We start from the raw sequence: 25,363 nt of genomic DNA, 5'->3' as shown, positions 1-25,363 counted from the left end.
CAACGTATCCTTTTACTAATTATAACACAAATGCTTTAGGTAACTAGCATGTAAATACATATGTATTTGCTAGTATATGCATTCGTCCTTTTAATATATTAGTTAGTCCTTATTCTCTTATGATCTTTCAAGATACTCATTTTAGTTTTGAAAATCATAAGTTAGTCCTTTAACTAGATTTGACTGTTAATTCTTTTATAAATATCCAAATTTCCCTTTTTAAATGGATTTTTTTAATTTTGTTTGTAGTTGGTGAAATTTAAAAATTTGACCAGAAATGAATGATATGTTAGAAGAAAAAAAAAGAACACATAAATTGCCATGGAAAACTTATAGATACTGGACATATCATTTACAGGGACTCAATATTCAGCATTTAACAACAAAGGATGAATTTGTTATTTTGGTAAAACATAGGGACTAGATAATAGTTTAGTCAAAGAAATGGGACTTGGATATGCTTGGCGGGATGGGTGCTTGGTGGTGGGGGGCCACGAAAGGATAATGTCTAGGCGGCTGTGGCAAAGGGCAAGAGCGGCTTCTCGGGAAGCACACCAAGCGGCGCCAACTTGAGGCTGTCGGAAACTGCCATGAGTAAAACAAACTAACAAAGTCAGATGTTGGTGGGGACAATACTTGATCTCGAGTATAAGTGTCTCTTTGTTGTTGCATTGGTATTTGTTTTTCAAATAATCTTTTATTTAAAATAATATTGAATTAATATTTTTTAAAATGTTTTTAATAATTTTAATTTGTTAATATCAAAAAAATAAAAAAATTATTTTAATATATTTTTAATTAAAAATGTTTTAAAAAAATATCTTACATCACGTTACCAAACACATAATAAATAGGGATTATATATATATATAATCAAAATATATTATATTGTATAATATTATATTAATGAACAATGATATTTAGTTCATCTTTGTAAATGCATGCTAAATTATATAACACAAATCTAGAGTTTATAAATGTTTAAAATTATAAACATAACTCGTAAAAAAAATAATTTCAACATAAATAAAATAAAAGGAATTATAGTAAATATACTAAACATATAATCAAACTTGTAATTGATATTAATTTAAAGTTATAGCATGCATATCAGTAATAAAAAATATCTATGTTTAAATAAAAATAAATAAATGTACTTACTTGTTAAAACATTTTAAAATAATAAAATTTTTGTTATTGTCAATGATTAATTATTTGTAATTAAAGTTTTATTGCTCTTCACTTGTACAATTAGAATATTTACAATATATCTCTCAAGATTCCAACAACACTACTTTAACTTAAATGCACTTCTAAATAAGACATTTGAAATAAAAAATAAAAAATTTAAATATCTCTTATCAAGATAAATTTAAACTCTAAATTTGAGAGAAAAATCAAAGCTTAAAATGAAAAAAAAAAATATGAGGCGAAGAAAAATCTAAAAAATTCATATTAGAAACTCTTTTTTCACCCCTCTTTTTTTTATAATAAATTTTAAAAGTTAAAAGGTTGAATAATTAATTTCAACCATTATCAATCTTTGATTAATTATCATAAATTAAGAATTAAACCTAGAAAAACCAAGAATTTTTTAAGTTAAAAAACTAAATATTTTTTATATTAATTTCTTATTCACTCGTAATTTATTTAAATCATGTTAATTAAACAAAATTTAATATATATATATATATATATATATATATTCTATTCTATTCTATTTTGAAAAGAGAGAAATTAATTCCAGAACAATTTCAAAAATAAATTTATTTTATATTTTGTCTCTTTTACTTAACTAAACATATTGTGTTATAAAACACTAACCAAATATAATTAATTATTGTTAATGTTTGATAACATATTGAATTAATGCTTGTTTTGGTAGGACATCGACATGAACATCGTAGGAAAAACTGAGATGTTAACTTTGATTATATTTTATATAAAATATAAATAAATTAGATTTATAATATTTATTAATAATTAGATTGCAACTTCTTGGGAGGTGGCGACGACTACTAAGAAGTTACTAGCGTGTAATCAAGAAAGCCACTGTTCATTTCACATTATAGTCTTCAAATTAACATGTTGTCTCAAACTTATGAGATTAATCTTCATCCATTGCTAAACTTTCACTTCAATCATCTGCAAATTCCAAATCTTATTTAAAAAAAAAAAACATTTAGATATTGTTAACATGTTTTTAAGAAGATAATGCTTGATAATATTTAGGTATTATTAAATAACTTAATATTGAAGAACGAAATTGATAAAATCAATTAAAAAGAACAAAAAATAACTTGAGTTAACCTGTCAAAGTTAGATCACGAGACCAGAATAACCCAATAAAAAATGGATAAAATATATATATAGTTGAATTCCTAATCAATCTAATGCTAGAGAATGTAATTGAAAAAAAATAACAATTAAAAAAGAATAAAAAAAAAAGATTTGAGTCAATTTGCCAAACCTCTAACTTAGATCATAAAACTGAGATAACATCATATAAAGTAAACTAAAACAAATTATAAAATTTAATTCCCGATCAACTAAAATGTTGAAAGATAAAATTAAAAAAAATCAATTATAAAATAGAACCTAAAAAAAACCCTAGTCAACTAGGTTGACATGCAAAACTCGCAACACATGGGATTGGAATAAGTTCATAAAAAATAAATAAAATTAAATTATAAAGGTCAATCCTTAATAAATTCAATATTAAAAGATAAAATTAAAAATTTCAAAAAACATTGTCCCAATAAATAGTACTTTGTAAATATGAAAACAATGATTCCCCCTTCTTAACTAGTTCTTGTTAATTAAATTACTTCTCACGTTGCATTGCTGGTCATACTAATTATTTTAGGGAAAAAGTCAAAGTCATAAGAATTTTTTTGATATTATTATTAAACTGAACTAAGCGGGCCAAACTTGAAACCTTCCAACCAATTCCTTGCTTAGCACTTGCTTTGCTATTTTGTTTTAAAGTGTATAGGAGCTTGTTTTTCTTTTTCTACAATTGATGACAAATGATAACATGAGCATGACAATATTTTTTTTTTAAGTGCAAGGACATTTCTACTCTCCCGTTGTGTTTGACAAGGCTACAATTAAGGGTAGTTGGGTCATTTTATTTATTTTTATTTTCTTGTATCATTGTTTCTTCTCAGTTAGGCCTTTATTAGACTAAGTTGGGATTAAATTGAAAAGTTATTAAAAAATAATGAACAAAATTGAATTAAGAGAGAAAAAAAATATAAGAGTCATTAGAAAATTAAGTTTTAAATTAAAAAGATATTAAAAAATTGTAAATTAAATGAAATGAAATGAGAAACAATCATGGACAAAACACATGCGTCAACATGTAAAGAAGACCACAACACTATAATGACACATGCAACTTCATCTGAGCTTCTATTGGAATCATCTTTTATGTCGTTAAAATTATCTTGATAAGGTCTTCTCTTAACGATGATGCATGGTGAAAGGAGTGGCTTCAACAACTTTTCTTTTCTTTTTTTTTCCTTTTTTTTATTTTCTTCTCCTTGCCTCAGTTTTCATGCCAATTCTATTAAAAATATCAAGGAGGGTTTCAATTTTTTAGAATGTAACCCTTGATTTTTAATTTTTTAATTGTTATTTTTAACAATAATTATAGTTTAATTTTTCAAAATCGATTTCCTAAACATAATGGAACGGTGTCCAAAATTATAAATATGCTAGGAAAAGCAAAATGGAAGGAATTTTTTAAACAAAAAAGATGAAAATGTGATATAAAAGGATAAAATTGAAAAATCAAAACTTTGAGAGAGAAAAAAGCAAATGTGATAATGCCAAAAATAGCATATGAAAGTAGCCAAAGAAATTGAAGAATTTACAGAACTTGGCATATTCCTGCGATGACATTACTATTAAAGAACTCCTTTCTCTTTTAGTTTCTTTAGTAGATTGCTTCTCACATTACGCCGCGGGTCATGCAACTTTTTTTAGTGAAAAAATGTCAAAGTCACATGGAACTCACTAAACTCGACTAAAGTAGGCAAAACTTGAAACTTTTTTTTTTTTCTCTATAATTGATGACATGTTAGAATTTCAAAACATAAAAATCAAATAGTTAAACATTAGAACAACAATATTTTTTTTTGAGGTGTGAGTATATTTTCACTTTTCTATTGTGTTCTTTCAAACTGTTATTGAGACTGGTTGAGTTATTTTATTTTTTTATATTGTTATTTTTTTTTAATTAGGTTTTTATTGGGTCAAGTTGGGAAAAAAATCAATATTAAATTGAAAAATTATTACAAAATCATAAAAGTTATTAAAAAATCAGATTATAAATTATAAGTTGAAGAGATATTAGATAATCCAAGACTAAATTAAATAAGAGAGAAAAAAAGTATCTAGAACGTGTAATATGTGCGCCAATATATGAGGAAGTCCGTTGCATGATGTAGTGTGTGTGATTTCTCTCAGCTATGATAATGACCATTATTAATGTTGTTGGAATCATCTCGGTGAAGTATTTCCTCAACCATAATATATAATGAAACAAGTAACTTAAACTATTTTTTTTTATTTTACCTTTTGTTTTTTAATTTTTTGTGCCTCGATTTCCATGATTGATATTTTAAAAATATTATTTTTTGGAATGTGAATTTTGATTTTGATTTTTTTTAATTTTTATTTTAAAAATAATTGTAGGTGAACTTTGATTGGGTTAAATATTCGATAATCAATATGTTTTCATTTCTTTTCGGATAAAGTTGAGAATCGGACAATACCTAAGAATTTAATTTGAGATATCCCCAATTTCTCAGTAATCATGGCACCGAAAATTGTTCTTGTTTCTAGCATCTTTTTGACAATTTCATCACTTTTGGGATGATTTGTCGACACTGCATTGGTTTGACATGAGGGTCGACTATCACTTTTAATCACCATCAATACTTTATTACCTACTTTAATTAGTACTGGAAGTGACAATATTAATATTTTATGAGCATGTGTTTAGGTTTCTAATTGCCTAGATTATAGGCATAACATGAGCCTATCTCGTAGCTTCTTCGCATGGGTCGTAAAAAGAAAGCTCTATGCTTGTCTTGTTGATTTGATTTACCATATTTGATTTTCTCGACTAGTACCATGTACTCTTTTCTTTGTTTATTAACCTCTTCACATGCACTTAAACTTGTGGTGCAATAATTTAGGTATGGTTGGATGCACTAACTTAGGTTTTGTTTGGTATTATGATATAATCATGTTTTTAATTTTTAATTTTTTTTAGTTTTTAATTATTTTTTTGATATTTTTAGATTGTTTTAATGTTTATGTATCAAAAATAATTTTTAAAAATAAAAAATATATTATTTTGATGCATTTATAAGTAAAAAATACTTTGAAAAACAACTTATACCACACTTCCAAACAGACCCTTATTACACATGTGTTTGGTAATATAGTGTAATATTTTTTTCTATAAAGTGTTTATTGATTGATAAAGTATCAAAATAATTTTTTATATGAAAATATTAAAAATTTAAAAAGACATAAAAAATAAAACCCATCAGAAGGCATAACTGGCACTAAAGCAAGACCAATATTATTGTTAATAGAAACTGATCTCTCTGCTCTCTCTATCTTCTGGGAGCTTTCTTCCAAGTTGGAGGCTGTGTAATTGTCAACATATGCTTGATAAATTAAGCTACAAGGGGTATCCGAGGTTCGTGCTTTGTGGTTCCGATGCTCGGAGGCTTTTTTTTTTAACTCTTTATTCCATAATTAATCTTAGGTTTGAGTACGTGGATATAAATTTGAGAGTCGAAAAAATTTATTCTATTTTTTAATGAGATTTTTAAAATCATTAATTAAAAGAATGTATTCTTTTAAATATATTAGGCTGTTGTAAATTAAAAACTTTATCCTTCTAAATATATTAGATTGCTATATATAGATTTAGTTAATGTATAAATTAATCTGAAAATACTTTTTTTACCACTGAAACATTTAATCTACTTTCCAAGTTCTCAAGTCATCTAGTAATGAAACTAAGTGCACGAACTTTTGCTTCTGTTTTTTTTCTGAGCTTCCATGGCTTTTCATTCAGTAGCATATACTTAAAAGCTAATATCACATCTCCTTTTACCAGAGGCTATAATAATTTATAGCTTTTGAACTACATTCAGTCGCAACTTTCCCAAACTGACCCTAAGAACTGGCTGTTGAAGGGAATTATCTCACTCTATAACTAATGTTTGATAAACAAAAATAGCCTGTAAGGTCAGTGTGCACAGCCCAGATACTCTAACATAACATGAACTCCATTAAAATCAAATGGGAAGGTTAGTGTGCACAGCCAAGATAAAATAGCCTGTAAGTGAGGAATTTTATAGCTAACAAAAAGTACCTGAGAACATAGAACAACATATAATGGATTCCTGCCATTAATATAATAGCAATTGATCATTTCCTCCTCTCTGGAATCAACAAAATCTATCCAAGGAGCCGCTTTGAAGACTAAAAAAATGTAAAGAAGGAACAATAATGCAGAATAGAATAACGAGTACAGTTGCAAGGAACATTTGCTTTTAGATTTATGGCAGGTTAGGATCTTAGGGAAGTTAAAGAAATTAAAAAAAAAAGAGAGAGTGCTTGTTGCCATGGCATTTATATTTAAATTTGTCTAACCTCTATTTGATTTGCAATCTCAAACGAACAGTAAAAATTCTTTTTTAAAACCCCTGTTATAAAAAAGTTATAATTTATAATTTTGTTTTTTTCAAACAAGTTAAATGCAAAACACACATTCATTATAGTTAAGCTAGACTTGCTTGCACAGGAAAGTAGACGGTGAATCTGATGAACGAAGAGTACTTGAGTGACCCCATGCATCCTGGATTTATCTGCATAAACTCTTATAGCGGAAAGAAAGAATCTTTTGTGGGACTAACGACTAATTCTCTTTTGCTTTGTTCTAGCTGTAGACATGCTCTTATCCCAGTTGTAGTAGCGAGTAGTACTTGTGTTTTGCAGGCAGTTGAGTTGATTGCCATAGGAAGTTGCTCAAAAATCAACAAAAACATCACCAAGTACATTGGCCAAGACTTTGTGACAGTTTAGTTGGGAGACTATGGAGTCATATGCCACACATGCTTTTTCTTGCTTTTGTAATTTTGGTTAAATTAGTCCAAACACAACAAAACCTTTTCTCTGACTTATCCCTCGCCACTGTCCCCCCCCACTCTCTCTTCTCACCTTTGCTTTCCCATAATTAAACATCAGTACCCACCATCTCTCCATCTCTCTCTCTCTCTTTCCATTTCATTTTCCATTATCATTTCTCTACTTGTGTTGCAAAAACAAGGAAACCCACGAGCCTGTTTTGTCTTGTGATGATCATCAACCAATCATTCAGGGCAAAGCACTAGTTAGATAGCAAGGTAGCCAGATGTTTCTAATTTCTAAGCAGTATCCTCACTCGTGATTTCCCGAAGCTAGCTTGGTAGCAGCAGTTGGTTCTACTTGCTATTCAGGATGGTAAAGCTCTACATGCTATCTTATTCATTCTCTTTGTACTAGATTTTGTTTAGCTTTGCTGTTTTTTTAATGCCAAGAAGGTGTGTGGCTCTTGATGATTGATATCCCTTGATGTTCCTGTTCTTTCCCTACCTCTATCTTGGTCTTTTATGTGGCTGGGATCTCTTCTTGCGGTTTTGATGGTTGCTCTACCTAATTCAGCTCATTAAAAGGCAGCCTACATTTAAAAGAGAGTTTAGATTATTTATTCATTCATCAGTTTTTCTTGGTAACAGTACATGATTCTGGTTCTGCAAACATAAGCTTTGTTGTTCTTTTCAATAGGAAAATGGCAGAATGCTTAATTTTAGGACCTTTTTGGGGCTGAATGCAGGCTACTTGCTTGATTGAGTTCATAAATACCACCAAGGAACTGAATTAATTGTGATGAATTCTATGTTGATCAATATTCATGATTTGCATAAAAGCATACACAACCTTCCCTTCCTTCAAGTAAGACTGCTGCTTCTGCTAGCTCATATATACTAAACTAGGGTCTCTTCGTAGCTAATTGGACTTATTCCCACCAAATTTGAATGCCTGCTTATATTCATAAAAGAACCAAATAAGTCTCCAATCTTAACAGAGTTTTAGGTTGACCTTTTTGTGTTTCATCAGACAGGGTTCTGTGCTTTCCTTTCCTTCAATTTAATTTTGGTCCTTAATTTTTGACTTGGGACATGATATTGCTTTAGTAACATGAAAATTTCTGCTTCCTGTTCTGTTTTTGTAAGAGAGTTTGGAATCAATGAGATTTGAAGAGTAGCTTATTTCCGTTGTTTCTATATATTTTGTCTGGATTATGAAGCTTGATCTCTTTATATCCTTCCAGTTAATTTTATGGTCACCACATTTTTGTTTAGATAAATGAATACCAGTTAAGGAGAGTGTCCTGTCCCTTCCATTGTCCTTATCATTGTCCACTATGTATAATCGTGGAGGAAACATGGCCTCATAATAAGCTCACAGTGGGACCACTGAAGTGGAGGTAGGACAAAAAAGGCCTAATCTTTCTGTGTTTGAATGCATCAACTCACTCAGGTTCGATTATGATGGTACAAGTTCGATGATGCTTTTTAGAATCGTAGGTTTTACTCCAAACAATATTAATGAGTTCACCTTCTATCAGTGAACAGAATGTCAACTTGGTAAAGTTTATGAATCACTTGGATAGTAGGGTGTTGCTATGCTTGTTATAAGAATCTCCTTGTCCAAGCGATATATATGCTGAGGAAATGATCGTCGATGATTTCCCAACCTCAAACTTCAGATTGTTCTTCTTGTCTTCCTTGTTTTGCTATCTATTTTTTCTTTCACTATCCGTTGGTAAAAGTTAAACTGTGAAACACCATTCACTCACTACACCGAATTCTGCAGGTTGAAAACATCTAGTTTCCAGAGTCTGAATCTGACTACCGCTTGGAAACTATACATGTGAAGTGTTTGCTAGAAGTAATATCTTCAAAGATGAAACCTATTATTGATCTTGAAGTTGAGGCATCATCAGAAAATGTTTCTGATGTTAGCAGCCAAGTGGCTTCCAACTTATCAAACCAAGAAACTTCTGCAGGTCCCTCCAATGAAAGCCTCACTAACTCTTCTTATCTAAAAAATGCCATAGCAACTCAATCCGGTTCAGAAACGGTTTCTCTTGACTTAAAACTTTGCTTCAATGATGATGAGTTAGGGGGAAGGGACTCGATGGGACTCTCATTGTCAAGCACAAGCGAAAGTAGCAACGATCCTGCATCGCGCCCTACAGCTGAAGCAATACCACGAGTTTTTTCTTGCAATTACTGTCAGCGCAAATTCTTCAGCTCTCAGGCACTTGGTGGACACCAAAATGCTCACAAGAGAGAAAGGACATTAGCAAAGCGTGCAATAAGAATGGGTATTTTCTCGGAACGGTATGCCAGCCTAGCATCTTTGCCTCTGCATGGATCCTCATTTCGATCTCTGGGAATGAAGGCACATTCTTCAGTTCACCAAAGTTTTGCACAACCAGTAAGGCCACAAGACATAAGTAGCAGTGCAAGATTTGATCATGGATACGTGGGTCTGCCAATATTTATGGAGGATGAAGAGGCAGAGTTGGTATGGCCAGGTAGTTTTCGACAGGTAGCTGTGGCAGATGACGCTCATCAAAGTTTTGTGCTTGCACGAAGCTCAAACATGAATTTTTTGGGGGCAACTCCATCGGTGAACTTGGACGATTCTGCCCCAGATCTCACACTGAAACTTTAAGACTTTCAGGACTTCGGTTGCAGTTTTCCTGTTCCGATATCATCTCTTGTATAACAAGCTGTGCAATGGACCATGGCTGAGCTTGTATGTCAGTGTATAAGAGCTTCTCGAGGATTATTTCGGAGATTTTGTGTTTGTTATATCTATGTGATTGATCTTCTCAATTTTCTGTAATTGCTAATTACCGATTGTAGTTTGATTATGTATTCTGTCTCTCATTTCCAATCCCAGTGGATCATTTAGGATTCAACTTTCAACAGATGCTTATGGAACACTTGCAGAAACTACTCACGTAATTTTCACTACCGCCTGTGGTGCCCGTGACAAATTACATTTCTTGCGACGAATGGGGAGTGCATAGTTCATGTTAGGGAACTGTCTTGTAACTGTCCATAAATTAGCACGACAGCAGAAAGCATTATTGCTGAGTAAAATCTGCAGCAGAAGTAAAGAAACGAAAATAGACGGAAAAACCTGCAAGCATCATTTTAATTAGCATGATATTCGAATTTATGAACATAAACTATTGAACAAAGATAACAACAAATCACAACGTAAAGATGGAGACCAGCCATATGCCCTACAAACATCAAGATGTAATCTCAAGAAACTCCCATTTGTTTGAGCTATTCTGTTGGGAGATGCTCATGTTCGAGGAGATGCATGGGTCTTTCGTTCGCATGAGGCCTGCTCACACAAGGACTTGCATAAAATGAAATCACTTCCAACAAATATCCCTCCACAAACTTTCCTTCCCGCAAAAGTATTTAACAATTTTAGTGGGATATTTAGAGCTTGAAGCTTAGCTGTTTTTGCTCAATTATGGAGAAGCAAACAAAGCCATGAGAGCCCAAACACAATTATCACTTGTCCCAAGTTGAACCATGAGATCTAATAGTAGTTTTTTTAGAGAGATGTCTGGCCTCCACATTAGGATTGGGCTTGCATTCATAAGATTGTTGTGCCCTTCCATGAAAAAATAAGAGTATGAGTTGGGTAGTTTGATGTTTTTGAATGACCCATTAATTATTTTTCTGAGGAATATTTGATTTTTTTAATTTTTTATGAATATTAAAATAAGTAAAATAAAATACCATTGGGATAATTTTTTTTTAAAAAAACTGCTGGTCGAAGGAATTTAAGGCTTTTTATTTTTTTTAAATATAATAAAAATGACATCTTTACCCTTAGAATCCAAAAAAATAAAACATCAATTTAGAGGACTTTTGATCTTTTCACTTTAGTTTTTTTTTTGTTAATTATATAACCATGAGCTGTTATTTGATTATTTTCATTTAATTAATATATTTTAAAATTCAAAAAGATATTGACACGTGGGAGGTGCGTGACACCTCCTAATGACAAACTTGACCTTTCAATAAAATCGTTAAAAGTGATGTCATTTCTTTTCTTCTTGTTGAGGTGTTTGTCAGTGTTGACGGAATGGTTTTGTCAATGATGAAATTTTTTTTCCTTTTCTTTTCTTTTTTTCTTTAAAAAACACAACTTAGTTATCTTTATTTTTTGTATTTTAGTTTCAGTCCTTATTCTTTTAAATTCCTCCTTTCTCTTCTATAAAAAGTTTTATTTGTTTTTGATTTAGTCAATCAATTCTAATTTGTCATGTATTATTTTTCAATTTAATCCTTATTTTTTTGATTTCTAACTTTTTTCCTTGGCTATTTTGTTAAAGTTTTATTGGTTTTTAATTTTATCATTTAGTCAAAGTTTATGGTCTATTACTACTATTATTTTTTTAATTTAATTCTCATTCTTTTGATTTTATTTTATTTTATTAAAGTTATTTTTATTTTCAATTTAACTCTTCGATTAAGAGTTTTTGATTGCCCTCTAATTTATTTTTTATTTTAATTATCACCCTCATTCCTTTTTTTTTTATTTTAGATCCTTTTATATAATTAATTTTTTTAAAAAATTTATTCTTTAATATTTGATTTGATTCATCTTCATGAACTACAATCAAGCAAGAAGCTCATACTCTCTTCCACTCTCTCAGCATTGGATTTGCCAAATTTATTAAATTTTCTTTCAAGTTTTTCTCTTCCAGCTTATACGTACTATAATGGATCCTTTAAATTCAACTCATTCGTATAATAATTCATAATAAAACCATATTAAATGCTAAATGTGACTATCCAATTGAGTCTTATTATCGATGACCCAATAATCTTGCTCATCAAGTCATGTTTATAGTCAAGGTCAAAGAAACGTGTTAAATTATCTTAACTTTTGGGTCAAACCAAACCTAGTCTTTGAAGGTTTTTTTTTTATTTTTTATTTGAGCATCTTAAACTATATATATAACAATTATAACGATAATAAAAAATTAAAAAAAATTCCATGGATTGACCCGAGTCAATCCAGATCAAACCAGGAAAATTAATTTTTTTTTAAAATTTTAATATTTTATATGAAAAAATTAAGAAACAATCTGTGTGAATAAATGCTATACATGTTATAAATAATGAAGTTTTAAAAAAGTTTTGTATCCCATATTGAAAAGATATTATGATAGTATATTATTTTTTTAAGTTGAAGTATTTGAACAAAAAAAGTTTTTTTTATCCCACATTAAAAAAATATAACTTTTTTCTTGTGAATACAAAGTATATATACTAAAAGGCTTAAAATCTTATGTTGAAAAAATAAAATATTTTTCTAGTATTTATATAATGAACCTTGAAAATGGTTAATAACCAGTTAAAAAATATAAAAAAAATAAGATCTTTGGTTAGGAGAAAAAATACATTTGAAAAAAAAACCTAGTCTTATCCGAGTTTTGCTGAGTTATCCGAGTCATGGATCAACTAAGATTTTACTTACCCCAATCTTTTATCTTATCCAGATCAATACAGCCACCAAACTAACTGAATTCTGAATCAACCCGCAAAGCCGGTTCAAGTTTAATAACTGTCTCAACCCCTCAATTATTTTAACCTTGCGTACTTGTATTTCTATTTTTCATGGCTTATTGTTTATTTTGTTGGACTAAAAGGTGGCGAAGTAATAGTCTAAAAAATATTTTTTTTTTCAATTAGATGTCCGGACAGGACACATTTCAATTAATTCCTATAATATGTAATCCAAGACATTACAAAACTAACTCTGTACAAATTAATTTGACCTCACAAACACCCCATTACCAAAAATAAAATAAAATTATAAGCAGCTCTTTTGCAGATTATCTTTGAACAAGACCAGTGGCATGAGAAAATCCATTTTGTAAACGTAATGGATCATAGGAAGATTAAGTGCATGTTTAAAATTGCTTTATGGTATTTTTTCATAAAATATCAAAATCATAAAATAAACATTAAAAAAATAATTGAATTTAATATTTTTTCATGATAAATATATATTTAAAAAACATTTAAAATCGAAAGTTCAACATTCTCAAATATGGTATAATAAATTCATCTTATGTGTTTCCTTAGCAGATTTGTTAAAGTAATCATTAATTAATGTAGAAAACTAGTTTCTTGGTGTGCAAGATTAAGGAATTAAAAAACAATATTCCTAATTGACAACTACGTACATGATTTCTATCATATACAATTGTGAGCTACGTGGTGAAGATGGTGACTAGGAACTGCATGCTGGGGCTATAAGAAGGGGTTCAAATCCAGTACCATTGCTCACTTAGTTTTTGTCTATTTTATTAATTAGAGGGGAGATTAACGGTCGGGGTTAATAGAAAGTGAAGCACTAATTAAGACATGGGGAGTTCAAGTTCCAACATTTTATGTTTCTTGATGCTCTGTGCAAGTTTTCTAGTCCCAGCAAGCTGCCGCAGCTACTCTCATGGTGCTTTATTTATCTTCGGAGATTCCCTTTATGATGCTGGGAATAATATTTATCTCAACACTAACACTCCCAAACCAAATATCTTTCCATATGGAGAGACACATTTTATGCATCCCACAGGAAGGGCTAGTGACGGTCGATTAATTCCAGATTTTATTGGTAAGTACAATACTTTGCATTTTTTCTTCTCCCTTTTGATTTCTGCTCTTTTCTTTCTGTTTTGAAATGGATTGCTGGTTATATATAATATTGAATTTCCATATGACGGATTAGCGGCTCCTCGAGTTAAACTATTAGGTTAGGTTGTTTTTATAACTATGATGTAATAATAATAACTATGATGTAATAGTAAATTAACTGAAGTTTTGGGGGCCTTGTTTGTATTTTTAATTTAAAGACTCCCAAGTATAAGCCTCAAATTCAGTTTTATGAAAAATTTGGCGGGCCACGGTTCCTTCACAGCAAGTCTACATGCCACGCCCAATTCCAACCGCATCCTTAAAATCTAGTTCGTTTTCGTTTGTTCTTTACAACTTATTATTACTGACACAATATGTTTTTGGCAAAATGATTCTTGAACTTTGTTGCAGCTGAATTTGCAAATCTACCATTAATTCCGCCATATTTACAACCCGGCAACCATCAATTCACAGATGGAGTCAACTTTGCATCAGGGGGAGCTGGTGCTCTCGTTGAAACTAATCAAGGACTGGTATGTGCTCCTTTTGCTAAATTATTCCTAGGACTGGATTTTGCTCACTGTGACTTCATTTAGCTTGAATAAATCTGTGTGCATAAAACTGAATTCATATAATTATCCAATATCCCTCAAGTTGCATGATTACTTGTACTGTTTTTTTTTTTTTTCATTTTTCCCGTTTGTTCCTTCATAGGGGATGGACCTTAAAACTCAATTAAGTAATTTCAAGAATATGGAGAAGCAGCTAAGGCAAAAACTAGGAGCTTCAGAAGTTAAGACATTGTTATCCACAGCTGTTTACATGTTCAGCATTGGAAGCAACGACTACTTGGTACCTTTCATCACAAACTCCACTGTGCTTCAATACTACTCCAAAAAAGAGTATGTCAAGATGGTTATTGGCAACATAACAACCGTGATCCAAGTAATTAACATGTTCCGACTACATGAATTAATTCTTTATTTCATTTTCTTCCCCAAGTTCATCAAACTAAGATTGCATTAATTTTGGTGTCTCAGGAAATTTATAAGATAGGGGGAAGGAAATTTGGGCTATCAAAGGTTCTTCCTTTGGGTTGTTTACCAGTCTCTCGAGCACTAAAACTATCCAGCAAAGGTAGCTCTGGCTGCTTGGAAGAAGTTACGCTGCTGGCAAAACTACACAACAGAGCACTCCCTGAAGCTCTTAAAGAGCTTAAGAGCCAACTAAAAGGATATACTTATTCAATTTTTGATGCCTACACTGTAGCAACTGCAATTTTCAATAACCCTTCAAAATATGGTGAAGCCTCTAGCTTACAGTGTTTGCTTTATTTGCGAATATGATGTTAGGACTGTTTGATTCCAATTTTACATTTTTGTGTGAAGGTTTCCAAGAGGTAAAAATGGGATGTTGTGGCAGCGGTCCATTCAGAAGCTCCTTTACCTGCGGCCGGAAAGTATACCAACTGTGCGATAACGTTAGCGAATATTTCTTCTTTGATGGAATTCATCCAACCGAAAAGGCCAACTATCAATTTGCAAAGCTAATGTGGGATGGGAGTCCTGAAATCGTCAAGCCTTACAACCTGAAGACACTGTTCGAGAAATAGCTCAACTTATTCCCAGACAGGAAATGACTTTGTTTACCCGTTCTGCACCTCGAATATGACTGAATTTCATTTTCTTGCTTCGAAGCTAATAAGTTGATTCAGGCTTTAGACTCTAGCACAGAACTCTAGAATTGAATAGCTTGAATTGTATTTGTATCGGACAATAAAATTTCTTATGACAATGAGATTCGTAAGTTTTTTACTAATAAATGAGCAAGATCAACATACGTGAAGCAAGAATACGATGATCTCCTTTTTAAAGCCAAAACTCTCATTCGGAATAAAACCTCCTAGCTTTTCATTTCTTTAGAATCCATGTAAGCCATGCATTTTCAAAAGCAGTCAAAATTTTGGGACAAACAACCAACGGCCATGCCAGCAAAACTTCAAAAATTGTATCTTTGTACTTGAATAACATGGTTTTTGTCTTTCACCGAGAAATGAATTTTGCACTTTGTTTCAAATTTACATCTCCACAATTTTATTTTATTGATTGGACCTACTTCAACAAGATGGTTAAGATTTGTGATTTGGTCCTTCCTAAAATAAGAAAGAGGTAGAATCTTTATCATTTGACTGAGTTTGCATATTTCTTGGCCAAAACAATTATGGTGATGCATGTGTCTCGATATGGCATGACTTCTATAAAAAATAAACACATTTAGATGAGTTGGAACAATTGTGCTTGTTTAAATCCATGACAATTACAATAACTAAATGATAATTTGAAAAACTTCATCATGAGTTATGAGTTGTTGAGGAAACAATCTCATCATGATATTGATGAAAAGTAGGTAAAGAATATGAACAATATCACTTGTCAAAGTCAAGGTAGAGAGGTATAAAGGGGCTCAAAACCAGATTGCCTGCTTTAAAGCTAAATTCAAGCAAATAAATGACCCTAATATTTTAATCAGTTGCATCATTTAGAACTAGAGGTTAAAGATGGCATGGGGAAGTTCGAGCAATTAATTGGACAATCCTTTTATTTTTATTATTGTCTGTTTCTCATTTTGACTTGTTTGTCTCACGCCTAACAAAGAATGATATTTGCATTTGAAGCCATCAATTTGGCGACAAAATTATTTTTACTTAACTCTAAAATATATTAGTTTGATGACAATTTCTTTCAAATAATATTTTTGGTTTCAAGTAAAAGGAAAATTTTCTTTAAATGGAAACTTTTCAAGCATAGCCTATCAATCAAATGTCAACAACAATTTTCCTTCAAATCTTGTTTCAAGTAAACCTCATCATTTCTATTGCAATTTTCTTTCTTATAGTATTTTATTTTAGAGTAAAGTCTATCAATTTTCTATTACAATTTTTTTATATAATATTTTTATTTCAAGTAAAGCTTATTAGTCCAATGAAAAATTTCCTTCATGTGATATATTTTTTCTCAAATTATATTTTCGATTCAAGTAAAGGTTATCAATTTAGTGATATCTATTTTCTCTTAAAAATATTTTTATTTCAAGTAAATTCTATCAATCTAATGAAAATTTTCTTTTAAAAGCAAACAAAGCTTATCAATACGATAACAATAACAATTTTCTTTCAAATTTTCCATCGAGTAAATTCCATCACTTTGATGGATAATTTTTTTTTTGCAATTGACAATTTTTCAAGTGAAGTCTATGATTCCGATGACAATTTTCATTTCAATAGCATTTAATAGATTTGGATTCCAAGTTGATCCCTTCAATTTTTTTTTGTGTGGATCTCAAGTTGATCCCTTCAACTACATGGATTCCAAGTTGATTCTTTTATCCAACATTTCCCAAGTTTATCCCATCATTTTTGTTTAAGTGGATTCCAAATTATTAATCCCTTTATTTACATGAATTACAAGCTGATCTTTTTATCTAACATATCTCAAATTGATCTTGCCATTTTTTGTTTACGTGCATTCCAAGTTAATCCCTTCATTTACATGGATTCCAAGTTGATCTTTTTATTTTTCATCTAACATATTCCAAGTTGTTCTTGTCATTTTCATTTATATGGATTACTTTATTTATATGGATCTCAATTTGATCATTTCATTTTTCATCCGACGGATCCCAAGTTAATCTTGTCATTTTTATTTATGTGCATCCTAAGTTGAGCCTTTTATTTACATGCATCTTAATTGATCCTTTCATTTCTTATCTAATGGATCCCAAGTTGACCTTGTTGTTTTTGTTTGTGTAAATTCCAAGTTGATCTCTTCATTTATATGGATTTCAAGTTGATCCTTTTGTTTCTTATCCGGGGAATCATCTCAAGTTAATCGTTTCATTTACATATATTCGAAGTTAATCTTTTCATTTCTCATCCAACAAATCCTTAGTTAATCTTGTTGTTTTTGTTTATGTGGATCTCAAATTGATCATTTTCTTTTGCTCCATTGTGGCATTATTTGACACAATGTATAGCTTTCAAGAAAGAAAAACCCTCTTTTCATGTGATATATTTTTTTTCTTTACAGTTTTTCAACATAAAATTAAATGAAAATGATTTTTTTTAAAATTCTTTATATAGTGAGTATTGTAAAAAGAGGACAATTATCATAACTTATTTGATTTTTAATTTTTTTTTCAAATATAAAATAAATAATAAAAGAAATTAAAATTTTTATTTTTATTTGAAAATTGGAAATTATAATTTATTTATTTTTTATTTAAATATTAAAAATTGAAATTCGAAAAGGTTTGAAAATAAAAGATAACATTTTTAGTACAAAATAGAAGGGCTTAGTTTCGGAGTAAAGGGGGAGAGAAGATTCCTAGCGGAAAATCAGGAGAAAATTTAGAGAAAGAATATGAGGAAAAAAAGAGAGAAGAGACTGATGAGAGCCTACAGAGAAAATACAGACAAAGAAAAAGAAAAAGAAACAATAAAAAACCATAAAAAAAAATCTTACGTACTAAAAACAAGAAAAAAAGCAGCCCCCTTTCGTTTTTCTGTGACCAGAATCCATGAATGCCATTGAAACTTCAGAGCCTCCTTCCTCTCAAATCAACAACCCGCTCAACACCAACTCATCCACAAAACACCACCCAGCCTCTAGTGCCTTAATCCCCGACCAGAAAAATCATCTCCGCCGGAATTTACCCCCAAACAACCATCAACCCAAAACCAGCAGCAACTCCTCTTCTCCACTGACCAGAAGCAGCCAACAGAAACTATTACAGACCCACCGTACCATTTGCCACTTAGTTTTTGTCTATGTATTAAAGGGGAGATTGAGGATCAGAGTTAATAGAGAGTGAAGTACTACAAAACATGGGGAGTTCAAGGTCCAACATTTTATGTTTCTTGATGCTCTGTGCAAGTTTTCTAGTCCCAACAAGCTGCCACAGTTACTCTCATGGTGCTTTATTTATATTCGGAGATTCCTTTTATGATGCTGGGAATAATATCTATCTCAACACTAACGTTCCCAAACTAAATATCTTTCCATATGGAGAGACATATTTTAAGCATCCCACAGGAAGGGCTAGTGATGGTCGATTAATTCCAGATTTTATTTGTAAGTACAGTACTTTGCAATTTTTCTTCTCCCTTTTAATTTCTGCTCTTTTCTTTCCGTTTTGAATTTCTATATTGATCACTAGTTAATTAATAGATTCTTTTCTCATAAGCCAATTAATGACTGGTTTGACTTGTGAAAAAATACTCTAAAAATTGTAGGAGAAAAAATGAAGCTGAATGTATTATGGAGAATAAGTAGATATTGAGGGAAAGATTTGATCAAGGAACATATTGAGGATTCGTACTGTCTCTCTTATCATACTGAAACTCGGCATCATAGTGTTTTAGACAGAGGCAGAACAAAATAAATGGGGGCCTGTGAGAAAATTACAAGGATTTATACATTAGGTCAAAGTAAAATAACTGAAGTTTTGGGTGCCCTGTTTGTATTTTTAATTTAAAGACTCCCAAGTCTAAGACTCAAATTCAGCTTTATGAAAAATTTGGAGGGCCAAGGTTCCTTCAAAGCAAGTCTACATGCCACGCCCAATTCCAACCGCATCCTTCAAATCTAGTTCGTTTTCAAACTTAATATTACTGACACAATATGTTTGTGGCAAAATGATTCTTGTAACTTTGTTGTAGCTGAATTTGCAAAGCTACCATTCATTCCACTATATTTACTACCCGGAAACAAGCAATTCACAAATGGAGTCAACTTTGCATCAGGCGGAGCTGGTGCTCTCGTTGAAACTAATCAAGGACTGGTATGTGCTCCTTTTGCTAAATTATTCCTGCCCGTTGGACTGGATTTAGCTTGAATAAATCTGTGTGCATAAACCTGAATTCATATAAAGTTATCCATCTCTTAAGTTGCATGATTACTTATATTATTTTTTTTTTCATTTTTCCCGCTTGTTCCTTCATAGATTATGGACCTTAAAACTCAATTAAGTAATTTCAAGAATATGGAGAAGCAGCTAAGGCAAAAACTGGGAGCTTCAGAAGTTAAGACATTGTTATCCACAGCTGTTTACATGTTCAGCATTGGAAGCAACGACTACTTGGTACCTTTCATCACAAACTCCACTGTGCTTCAATCCTACTCCAAGAAAGAGTATGTCAGGATGGTTATTGGCAACATAACAACCGTGATCCAAGTAATTAACATGTTCAGACCATATGAATTAATTCTTTATTTCATTTTCTTCCCCAAGTTCATCAAACTAAGATTGCATTAATTTAATTTGGTGTCTCAGGAAATTTATAAGATAGGGGGAAGGAAATTTGGGCTATCAAAGTTGCTTCCTTTAGGTTGTCCACCAATCTCTCGAGCACTAGAAATAGTCAGAACAGGTGGCTCTGGCTGCATGGAAGAAGTTACAGTGCTTGCAAAACTACACAACAGAGCACTCCCTAAAGCTCTCAAAGAGCTTAAGAGCCAACTAAAAGGATGTACCTATTCAATTTTTGATGCCTACACTGCAGGAACTGCAATTTTCAATAACCCTTCAAAATATGGTGAAGCCTCTAGCTTACAGAGTTTCCTTTATCTGCTGATATGATGTGAGGACTATCTGATTCCAATTTCACATTTTTGTGTGAAGGTTTCGAAGAGGTGAAAATGGCATGCTGTGGCAGTGGTCCATTGAGAGGCTCCATTACTTGCGGCCATAAAGTATACCAACTGTGCGATAACGTTAGCGAATATTTCTTCTTTGATGGAATTCATCCAACCGAAAAGGCCAACTATCAATTTGCAAAGCTAATGTGGGATGGGAGTCCTGAAATCGTCAAGCCTTACAACCTGAAGACACTGTTCGAGAAATAGCTCAACTTATTCCCAGACAGGAAATGACTTTGTTTACCCGTTCTGCACCTGGAATATGACTGAATATCATTTTCTTGCTTCGAAGCTAATAAGTTGATTCAGGCTTTGAGAGTTCCTTGCCTCCTTATTTTTCCTGATTTTTCCAGAATACCAACATCTAGGATTTGAGAGTGGACTAGGATTGTTGCGACGTCGCAGACATGCGACTGTCCTAAAATAAGAAAGAGGTAGATTTCATAAATAAAATGTTTTAAAATAAAATCTTTATCATTTGACTGAGTTTGCATATTTCTTGGCCAAAACAATTATGGTGATGCATGTGTCTCGATATGGCATGGCTTTTAGAAAAAATAAACACATTTAGATGAGTTGGGACAATTATGCTTGTTTGAATCCATGACAATTACAATAATTAAATGATAATCTGAAAAACTTCATCATGAGTTATGAGTTGTTGAGGAAACAATCTTATCATGATATGGATGAAAAGTAAGCAAAGAATATGAACAATATCACTTGAGGACAATCCTAGAGGCAAATCAAACTTCTACACAAAAAATCATTAAAGGTATAAGAGGCTCAAAACCAGATTGCCTGCTTTCAAGCTAAATTCAAGCAAATAAATGACCCTAAAATTTTAATCAGTTGCATGATTTAGAACTAGAGGTTAAAGATGGCATGGGGAAGTTCTAGCAATTAATTGGAGAATCCTTTTATTTTTATTATTGTTTGTTTCTCATTTTGACTTGTTTGTCTCACGCCTAACAAAGAAGGATACTTGCATTTGAAGCCATCAATTTGGTGACACAATCATTTTTATTTAACTCTAAAATATATTTGTTTGACGACAATTTCTTTCAAATAATATTTTTGGTTTCAAGTAAAACCCGATGGAAAATTTCTTTAAATGGAAACTTTTCAAGCATAGCCTATCAATCAAATGTCAACAACAATTTTCCTTCAAATCTTGTTTCAAGTAAAGCTCATCATTTCAATTGCAATTTTCTTTCTAATAGTATTTTATTTTAAAGTAAATTCTATTAATTCGATGACAATTTGCTTTTTAAATAATATTTTTATTTCAAGTAAAGCCTATTAGTTTAATGACAAATTTTCTTCATGCGATTTTTTTTAAATTATATTTTCGTCATCAATTTAGTGATAGTTTTCTCTTAAAAAGATATTTTTTATTTTAAGTAAAGTCCATTAGTCAGATGAAAATTTTCTCTTAAAAGACATTTTATTTCAAACAAAGCTCATCAATATATGGCAACAACAATTTTCTTTCAAATTTTCCATAGAGTAAATTCCATCACTTTGATGGAATTTCTTTTTCAATTGGCAATTTTTCAAGTGAAGTCTATAATTCCGATGACAATTTTCTTTTCAATAGCATTTAATAGATTTATATTTCAAGTTGATCCCTTTATTTGTTTTTATGGATCTCAAGCTCACCAACTCATCCACAAAGCACCACCCAGCCTCTAGAACTTTAATCCCCGACGAGAAAAATCATCTCCGCCCGAATTTACCCACAAACAACCATCAACCCAAAACCAGCAGCAACTCCTCTTCCCCACTGGCCAGAAGCCGCCAACAGAAACTATTACGGACCCACCGTACCATTGCTCACTTGGTTTTTGTCTATGTATTAAAGAGGAGATTGAGGATCAGATTTAATAGAGAGTGAAGCACTAAAAACATGGGGAGTTCAAGGTCCAGCATTTTATGTTTCTTGATGCTCTGTGCAAGTTTTCTAGTCCCAACAAGCTGCCACAGTTACTCTCATGGTGCTTTATTCATCTTTGGAGATTCCTTTTATGATGCTGGGAATAATATTTATCTCAACACTAGCAACACTAGCCTTGCCAAACTAAGTATCTTTCCATATGGAGAGACATATTTTAAGCATCCCACAGGAAGGGTCAGTGATGGTCGATTAATTCCAGATTTTATTGGTAAGTACAATACTTGGCAATTTTTCTTCTCCCTTTTTTTAATTTCTGCTCTTTTCTTTCTGTTTTGAAATAGATTGTTGGATATATATATATATATATATATATATATATATATATATATATATATATATATTGAATTTCCATATCACGGATTAGCGGGTCATCAAATTAATCTGTTAGCTTGTTTTTATGATTAACTATGATATAATAAAATTAGGTCAAAGTAAATTAACTGAAGTTTTGGGGGCCCTGTTTGTATTTCTAATTTAAAGACTCCCAAGTCTAAGACTCAAATTGATCAGCTTTATGAAAAATCTGGGGGGCCAAGGTTCCTTCAAAGCAAGTCTACATGCCACGCACAATTTCAACCGCATCCTTAAAATCTAGTTTGTTTTCGATTGTTCTTTACAACTTATTATTACTGACACAATATGTTTTTGGCAAAATGATTCTTGTAACTTTGTTGCAGCTGAATTTGCAAAGCTACCATTAATTCCACCATATTTACAACCCGGCAACCATCAATTCACAAATGGAGTCAACTTTGCATCAGGGGGAGCTGGTGCTCTCGTTGAAAATAATCAAGGACCGGTATGTGCTCCATTGCTAAATTTTTCCTACCTGTTGGTCTGGATTTAGCTTAAGTAAATCTGTGTACATAAACCTGAATTCATATAAAGTTATCCATCTCTTAAGTTGCATGATTACTTATACTATATTTGTTTTTCATTTTTCCCGCTTGTTCCTTCATAGATTATGGGCCTTAAAACTCAATTACGTAATTTCAAGAATATGGAGAAGCAGCTAAGGAAAAAACTAGGAGCTTCAGAAGTTAAGACATTGTTATCCACAGCTGTTTACATGTTCAGCATTGGAAGCAACGACTACTTGGTACCTTTCATCACAAACTCCACTCTGCTTCAATCCTACTCCAAAAAAGAGTATGTCAAGATGGTTATTGGCAACATAACAACCGTGATCCAAGTAATTAACATGTTCGGACCATATGAATTAATTCTTTATTTCATTTTCTTCCCCAAGTTCATCAAACTAAGATTGCGTTAATTTTGGTGTATCAGGAAATTTATAAGATAGGGGGAAGGAAATTTGGGCTATCAAAGTTGATTCCTTGGGGTTGTTTTCCATTCTCTCGAGAACTAAAACTATCCAGCACGGGTGGCTCTGGCTGCATGGAAGAATTTACGCTGCTGGCAAAACTACACAATAGAGCACTCCTTGAAGCTCTTAAAGAGCTTAAGAAGAGCCAACTAAAAGGATATACTTATTCAATTTTTGATGCCTACACTGTAGCAACTGCAATTTTCAATAACCCTTCAAAATATGGTGAAGCCTCTAGCTGACATTGTTTCCTTTATCTGCTAATATGATGTTAGGACTATCTGATTCCAATTCTACATTTTTGTGTGAAGGTTTCGAAGAGGTGAAATGGCATGCTGTGGCAGCGGTCCATTGAGAGGCTCCTTGCTTGCTTGCGGCCTGAAAGTATACCAACTGTGCGATAACGTTAGCGAATATTTCTTCTTTGATGAACTTCATCCAACCGAAAAGGCCAACTATCAGTTTGCAAAGCTAATGTGGGATGGGAGTCCTAAAATCGTCAAGCCTTACAACCTGAAGACACTGTTCGAGAAATAGTTCGAAACTTAGTCCCAGACAGGAGATGACTTTGATTACCCGTTCTGCACCTCGAATATGACTCAATTTCATGCTTCAAATCCAAGTTGATTCAGGCTTTAGATGTGACAGTGTTTAGAAAAGAAAAATTAAACTTAGAAAGAATGGACAGTTTTGATGTTTACAGTAACAGTTTGTTGATGTTGAGAATTGAAGAATATGATTACACTTTATGTTGCAATCTTTACAGATATTTATACTGTAAAATAAAACAGAAATGCTATAATAAAGCATAAAAATCCTGCTACAATCTGTTAACATACTAACAGATCACCTAATTCCTAGAGACTAGGACGCAGTTAATTATTTGCATGAAAACAGGAAATACAGAGCATGAATAATCTTTGATTACTTCTTCTTTGACTGGTTCTTTGCCAGCTCATGAAGCAATCTTCCAACACTCCTCCTTGCTTTAGGAGCTGTAAACTCCAATCTTTTGTCTTAAAAATTCAAACCTGTTTACTGGAAGTGGTTTAGTAAACAAATCCGCTAATTGTTCTTCAGACTTGCAATATATCAACCTGACATCACCATTTTTCTGCACCTTACGTAAAAAATAAAACTTGATGTTGAAATGCTTTGTTTTCCCATGAAACACAGGATTATGTGAGATTGCTATAGCTGCTTGATTGTCAACTGAAATTTCAGTTGCTACCTCTCCTTCCATATGTAAATCACGTAGCAATTTCTGAAGCCAAATAGCTTGGTTTACAGTTGTTGTGGCAGCAATGAATTCTGCCTCTACTGTAGATTGAGCCACCATGTCTTGCTTTTTGGATGACCATGAAAATATAGCTGACCCTAGGTTGAAACAAAAACCAGAGGTGCTCTTCATGTCATCAATGGATCCTCCCCAATCACTGTCAGAAAATCCATGTAGTTTTAATTCCTGACACTTCTGAAATTTGACTCCATAGCTGCAGGTCCCTTTGATGTACCTTAGGATTCTTTTGGCAGCTCTCATGTGAATTTCACTGGGACAATGTAT

The 25,363-nt window shown here is 31.9% G+C and overlaps 4 protein-coding genes across 6 annotated transcripts; all 4 read left to right on the top strand.

The window, feature by feature from the left end:
* The first annotated feature begins 6,969 nt into the window (after positions 1 to 6,969).
* On the top strand, positions 6,970 to 10,075 carry LOC133671578 (zinc finger protein 4-like). Of its 2 annotated transcripts, XM_062092364.1 has the most exons (3): positions 6,970 to 7,533; positions 8,436 to 8,560; positions 8,950 to 10,075. In XM_062092364.1, the coding sequence occupies exon 3, from the start codon at positions 9,040 to 9,042 to the stop codon at positions 9,814 to 9,816; it is 777 nt and encodes a 258-aa protein (XP_061948348.1). In that variant the 5' UTR covers positions 6,970 to 7,533; positions 8,436 to 8,560; positions 8,950 to 9,039; the 3' UTR covers positions 9,817 to 10,075. The 2 variants fall into 2 exon arrangements, with proteins under 2 accessions (XP_061948348.1, XP_061948347.1); XM_062092363.1 differs by lacking the exon at positions 8,436 to 8,560 and having other exon boundaries at positions 6,971 to 7,533.
* Positions 10,076 to 13,500: 3,425 nt separating this feature from the next.
* On the top strand, positions 13,501 to 15,537 carry LOC133670898 (GDSL esterase/lipase 1-like). Its single transcript, XM_062091496.1, has 5 exons — positions 13,501 to 13,800; positions 14,232 to 14,353; positions 14,535 to 14,765; positions 14,861 to 15,122; positions 15,209 to 15,537. Exons 1-5 carry the CDS (start codon positions 13,554 to 13,556, stop codon positions 15,430 to 15,432), a joined length of 1,086 nt encoding a protein of 361 aa, XP_061947480.1. The 5' UTR covers positions 13,501 to 13,553; the 3' UTR covers positions 15,433 to 15,537.
* Positions 15,538 to 18,284: 2,747 nt separating this feature from the next.
* LOC133670897 (GDSL esterase/lipase 1-like) lies at positions 18,285 to 20,836 on the top strand. Its single transcript, XM_062091495.1, has 5 exons — positions 18,285 to 18,949; positions 19,537 to 19,658; positions 19,821 to 20,051; positions 20,151 to 20,412; positions 20,499 to 20,836. The coding sequence occupies exons 1-5, from the start codon at positions 18,703 to 18,705 to the stop codon at positions 20,720 to 20,722; spliced, it is 1,086 nt and encodes a 361-aa protein (XP_061947479.1). The 5' UTR covers positions 18,285 to 18,702; the 3' UTR covers positions 20,723 to 20,836.
* A 1,229-nt stretch (positions 20,837 to 22,065) lies between these two features.
* LOC133671652 (GDSL esterase/lipase 1-like) lies at positions 22,066 to 24,548 on the top strand. 2 transcript variants are annotated; one of them, XM_062092464.1, is made up of 5 exons: positions 22,066 to 22,680; positions 23,150 to 23,271; positions 23,470 to 23,664; positions 23,760 to 24,024; positions 24,111 to 24,548. In XM_062092464.1, the coding sequence occupies exons 1-5, from the start codon at positions 22,425 to 22,427 to the stop codon at positions 24,152 to 24,154; spliced, it is 882 nt and encodes a 293-aa protein (XP_061948448.1). In that variant the 5' UTR covers positions 22,066 to 22,424; the 3' UTR covers positions 24,155 to 24,548. The 2 variants fall into 2 exon arrangements, with proteins under 2 accessions (XP_061948448.1, XP_061948447.1); XM_062092463.1 differs by having other exon boundaries at positions 22,072 to 22,680; positions 23,434 to 23,664.
* Positions 24,549 to 25,363: the final 815 nt, after the last annotated feature.

The sequence above is a fragment of the Populus nigra genome, chromosome 13 (genome assembly GCF_951802175.1).
Source record: "Populus nigra chromosome 13, ddPopNigr1.1, whole genome shotgun sequence".
In the NCBI taxonomy this organism is placed as follows: Eukaryota; Viridiplantae; Streptophyta; class Magnoliopsida; order Malpighiales; family Salicaceae; genus Populus; species Populus nigra.
The sequence above is the reverse complement of the archived record's forward strand: the minus strand, read 5'-3'. Positions and strand labels throughout refer to the sequence as shown.

What these genes read in the sequence shown, in the direction of transcription:
- LOC133671578 (XM_062092364.1), top strand. Translation starts at nt 9,040, where the DNA reads ATGAAACCTATTATTGATCTTGAAGTTGAGGCATCATCAGAAAATGTT.
- LOC133670897 (XM_062091495.1), top strand. Translation starts at nt 18,703, where the DNA reads ATGGGGAGTTCAAGGTCCAACATTTTATGTTTCTTGATGCTCTGTGCA. An exon ending in TTGAAACTAATCAAGGACTG is followed by an intron (nt 19,659 to 19,820) that starts GTATGTGCTCCT and finishes GTTCCTTCATAG; the next exon opens with ATTATGGACCTTAAAACTCA. An exon ending in CAATAACCCTTCAAAATATG is followed by an intron (nt 20,413 to 20,498) that starts GTGAAGCCTCTA and finishes TTTTGTGTGAAG; the next exon opens with GTTTCGAAGAGGTGAAAATG.
- LOC133670898 (XM_062091496.1), top strand. Translation starts at nt 13,554, where the DNA reads ATGGGGAGTTCAAGTTCCAACATTTTATGTTTCTTGATGCTCTGTGCA. An exon ending in TTGAAACTAATCAAGGACTG is followed by an intron (nt 14,354 to 14,534) that starts GTATGTGCTCCT and finishes GTTCCTTCATAG; the next exon opens with GGGATGGACCTTAAAACTCA. An exon ending in CAATAACCCTTCAAAATATG is followed by an intron (nt 15,123 to 15,208) that starts GTGAAGCCTCTA and finishes TTTTGTGTGAAG; the next exon opens with GTTTCCAAGAGGTAAAAATG.
- LOC133671652 (XM_062092463.1), top strand. Translation starts at nt 22,425, where the DNA reads ATGGGGAGTTCAAGGTCCAGCATTTTATGTTTCTTGATGCTCTGTGCA. An exon ending in TTGAAAATAATCAAGGACCG is followed by an intron (nt 23,272 to 23,433) that starts GTATGTGCTCCA and finishes GTTCCTTCATAG; the next exon opens with ATTATGGGCCTTAAAACTCA. An exon ending in ACATAACAACCGTGATCCAA is followed by an intron (nt 23,665 to 23,759) that starts GTAATTAACATG and finishes TTGGTGTATCAG; the next exon opens with GAAATTTATAAGATAGGGGG.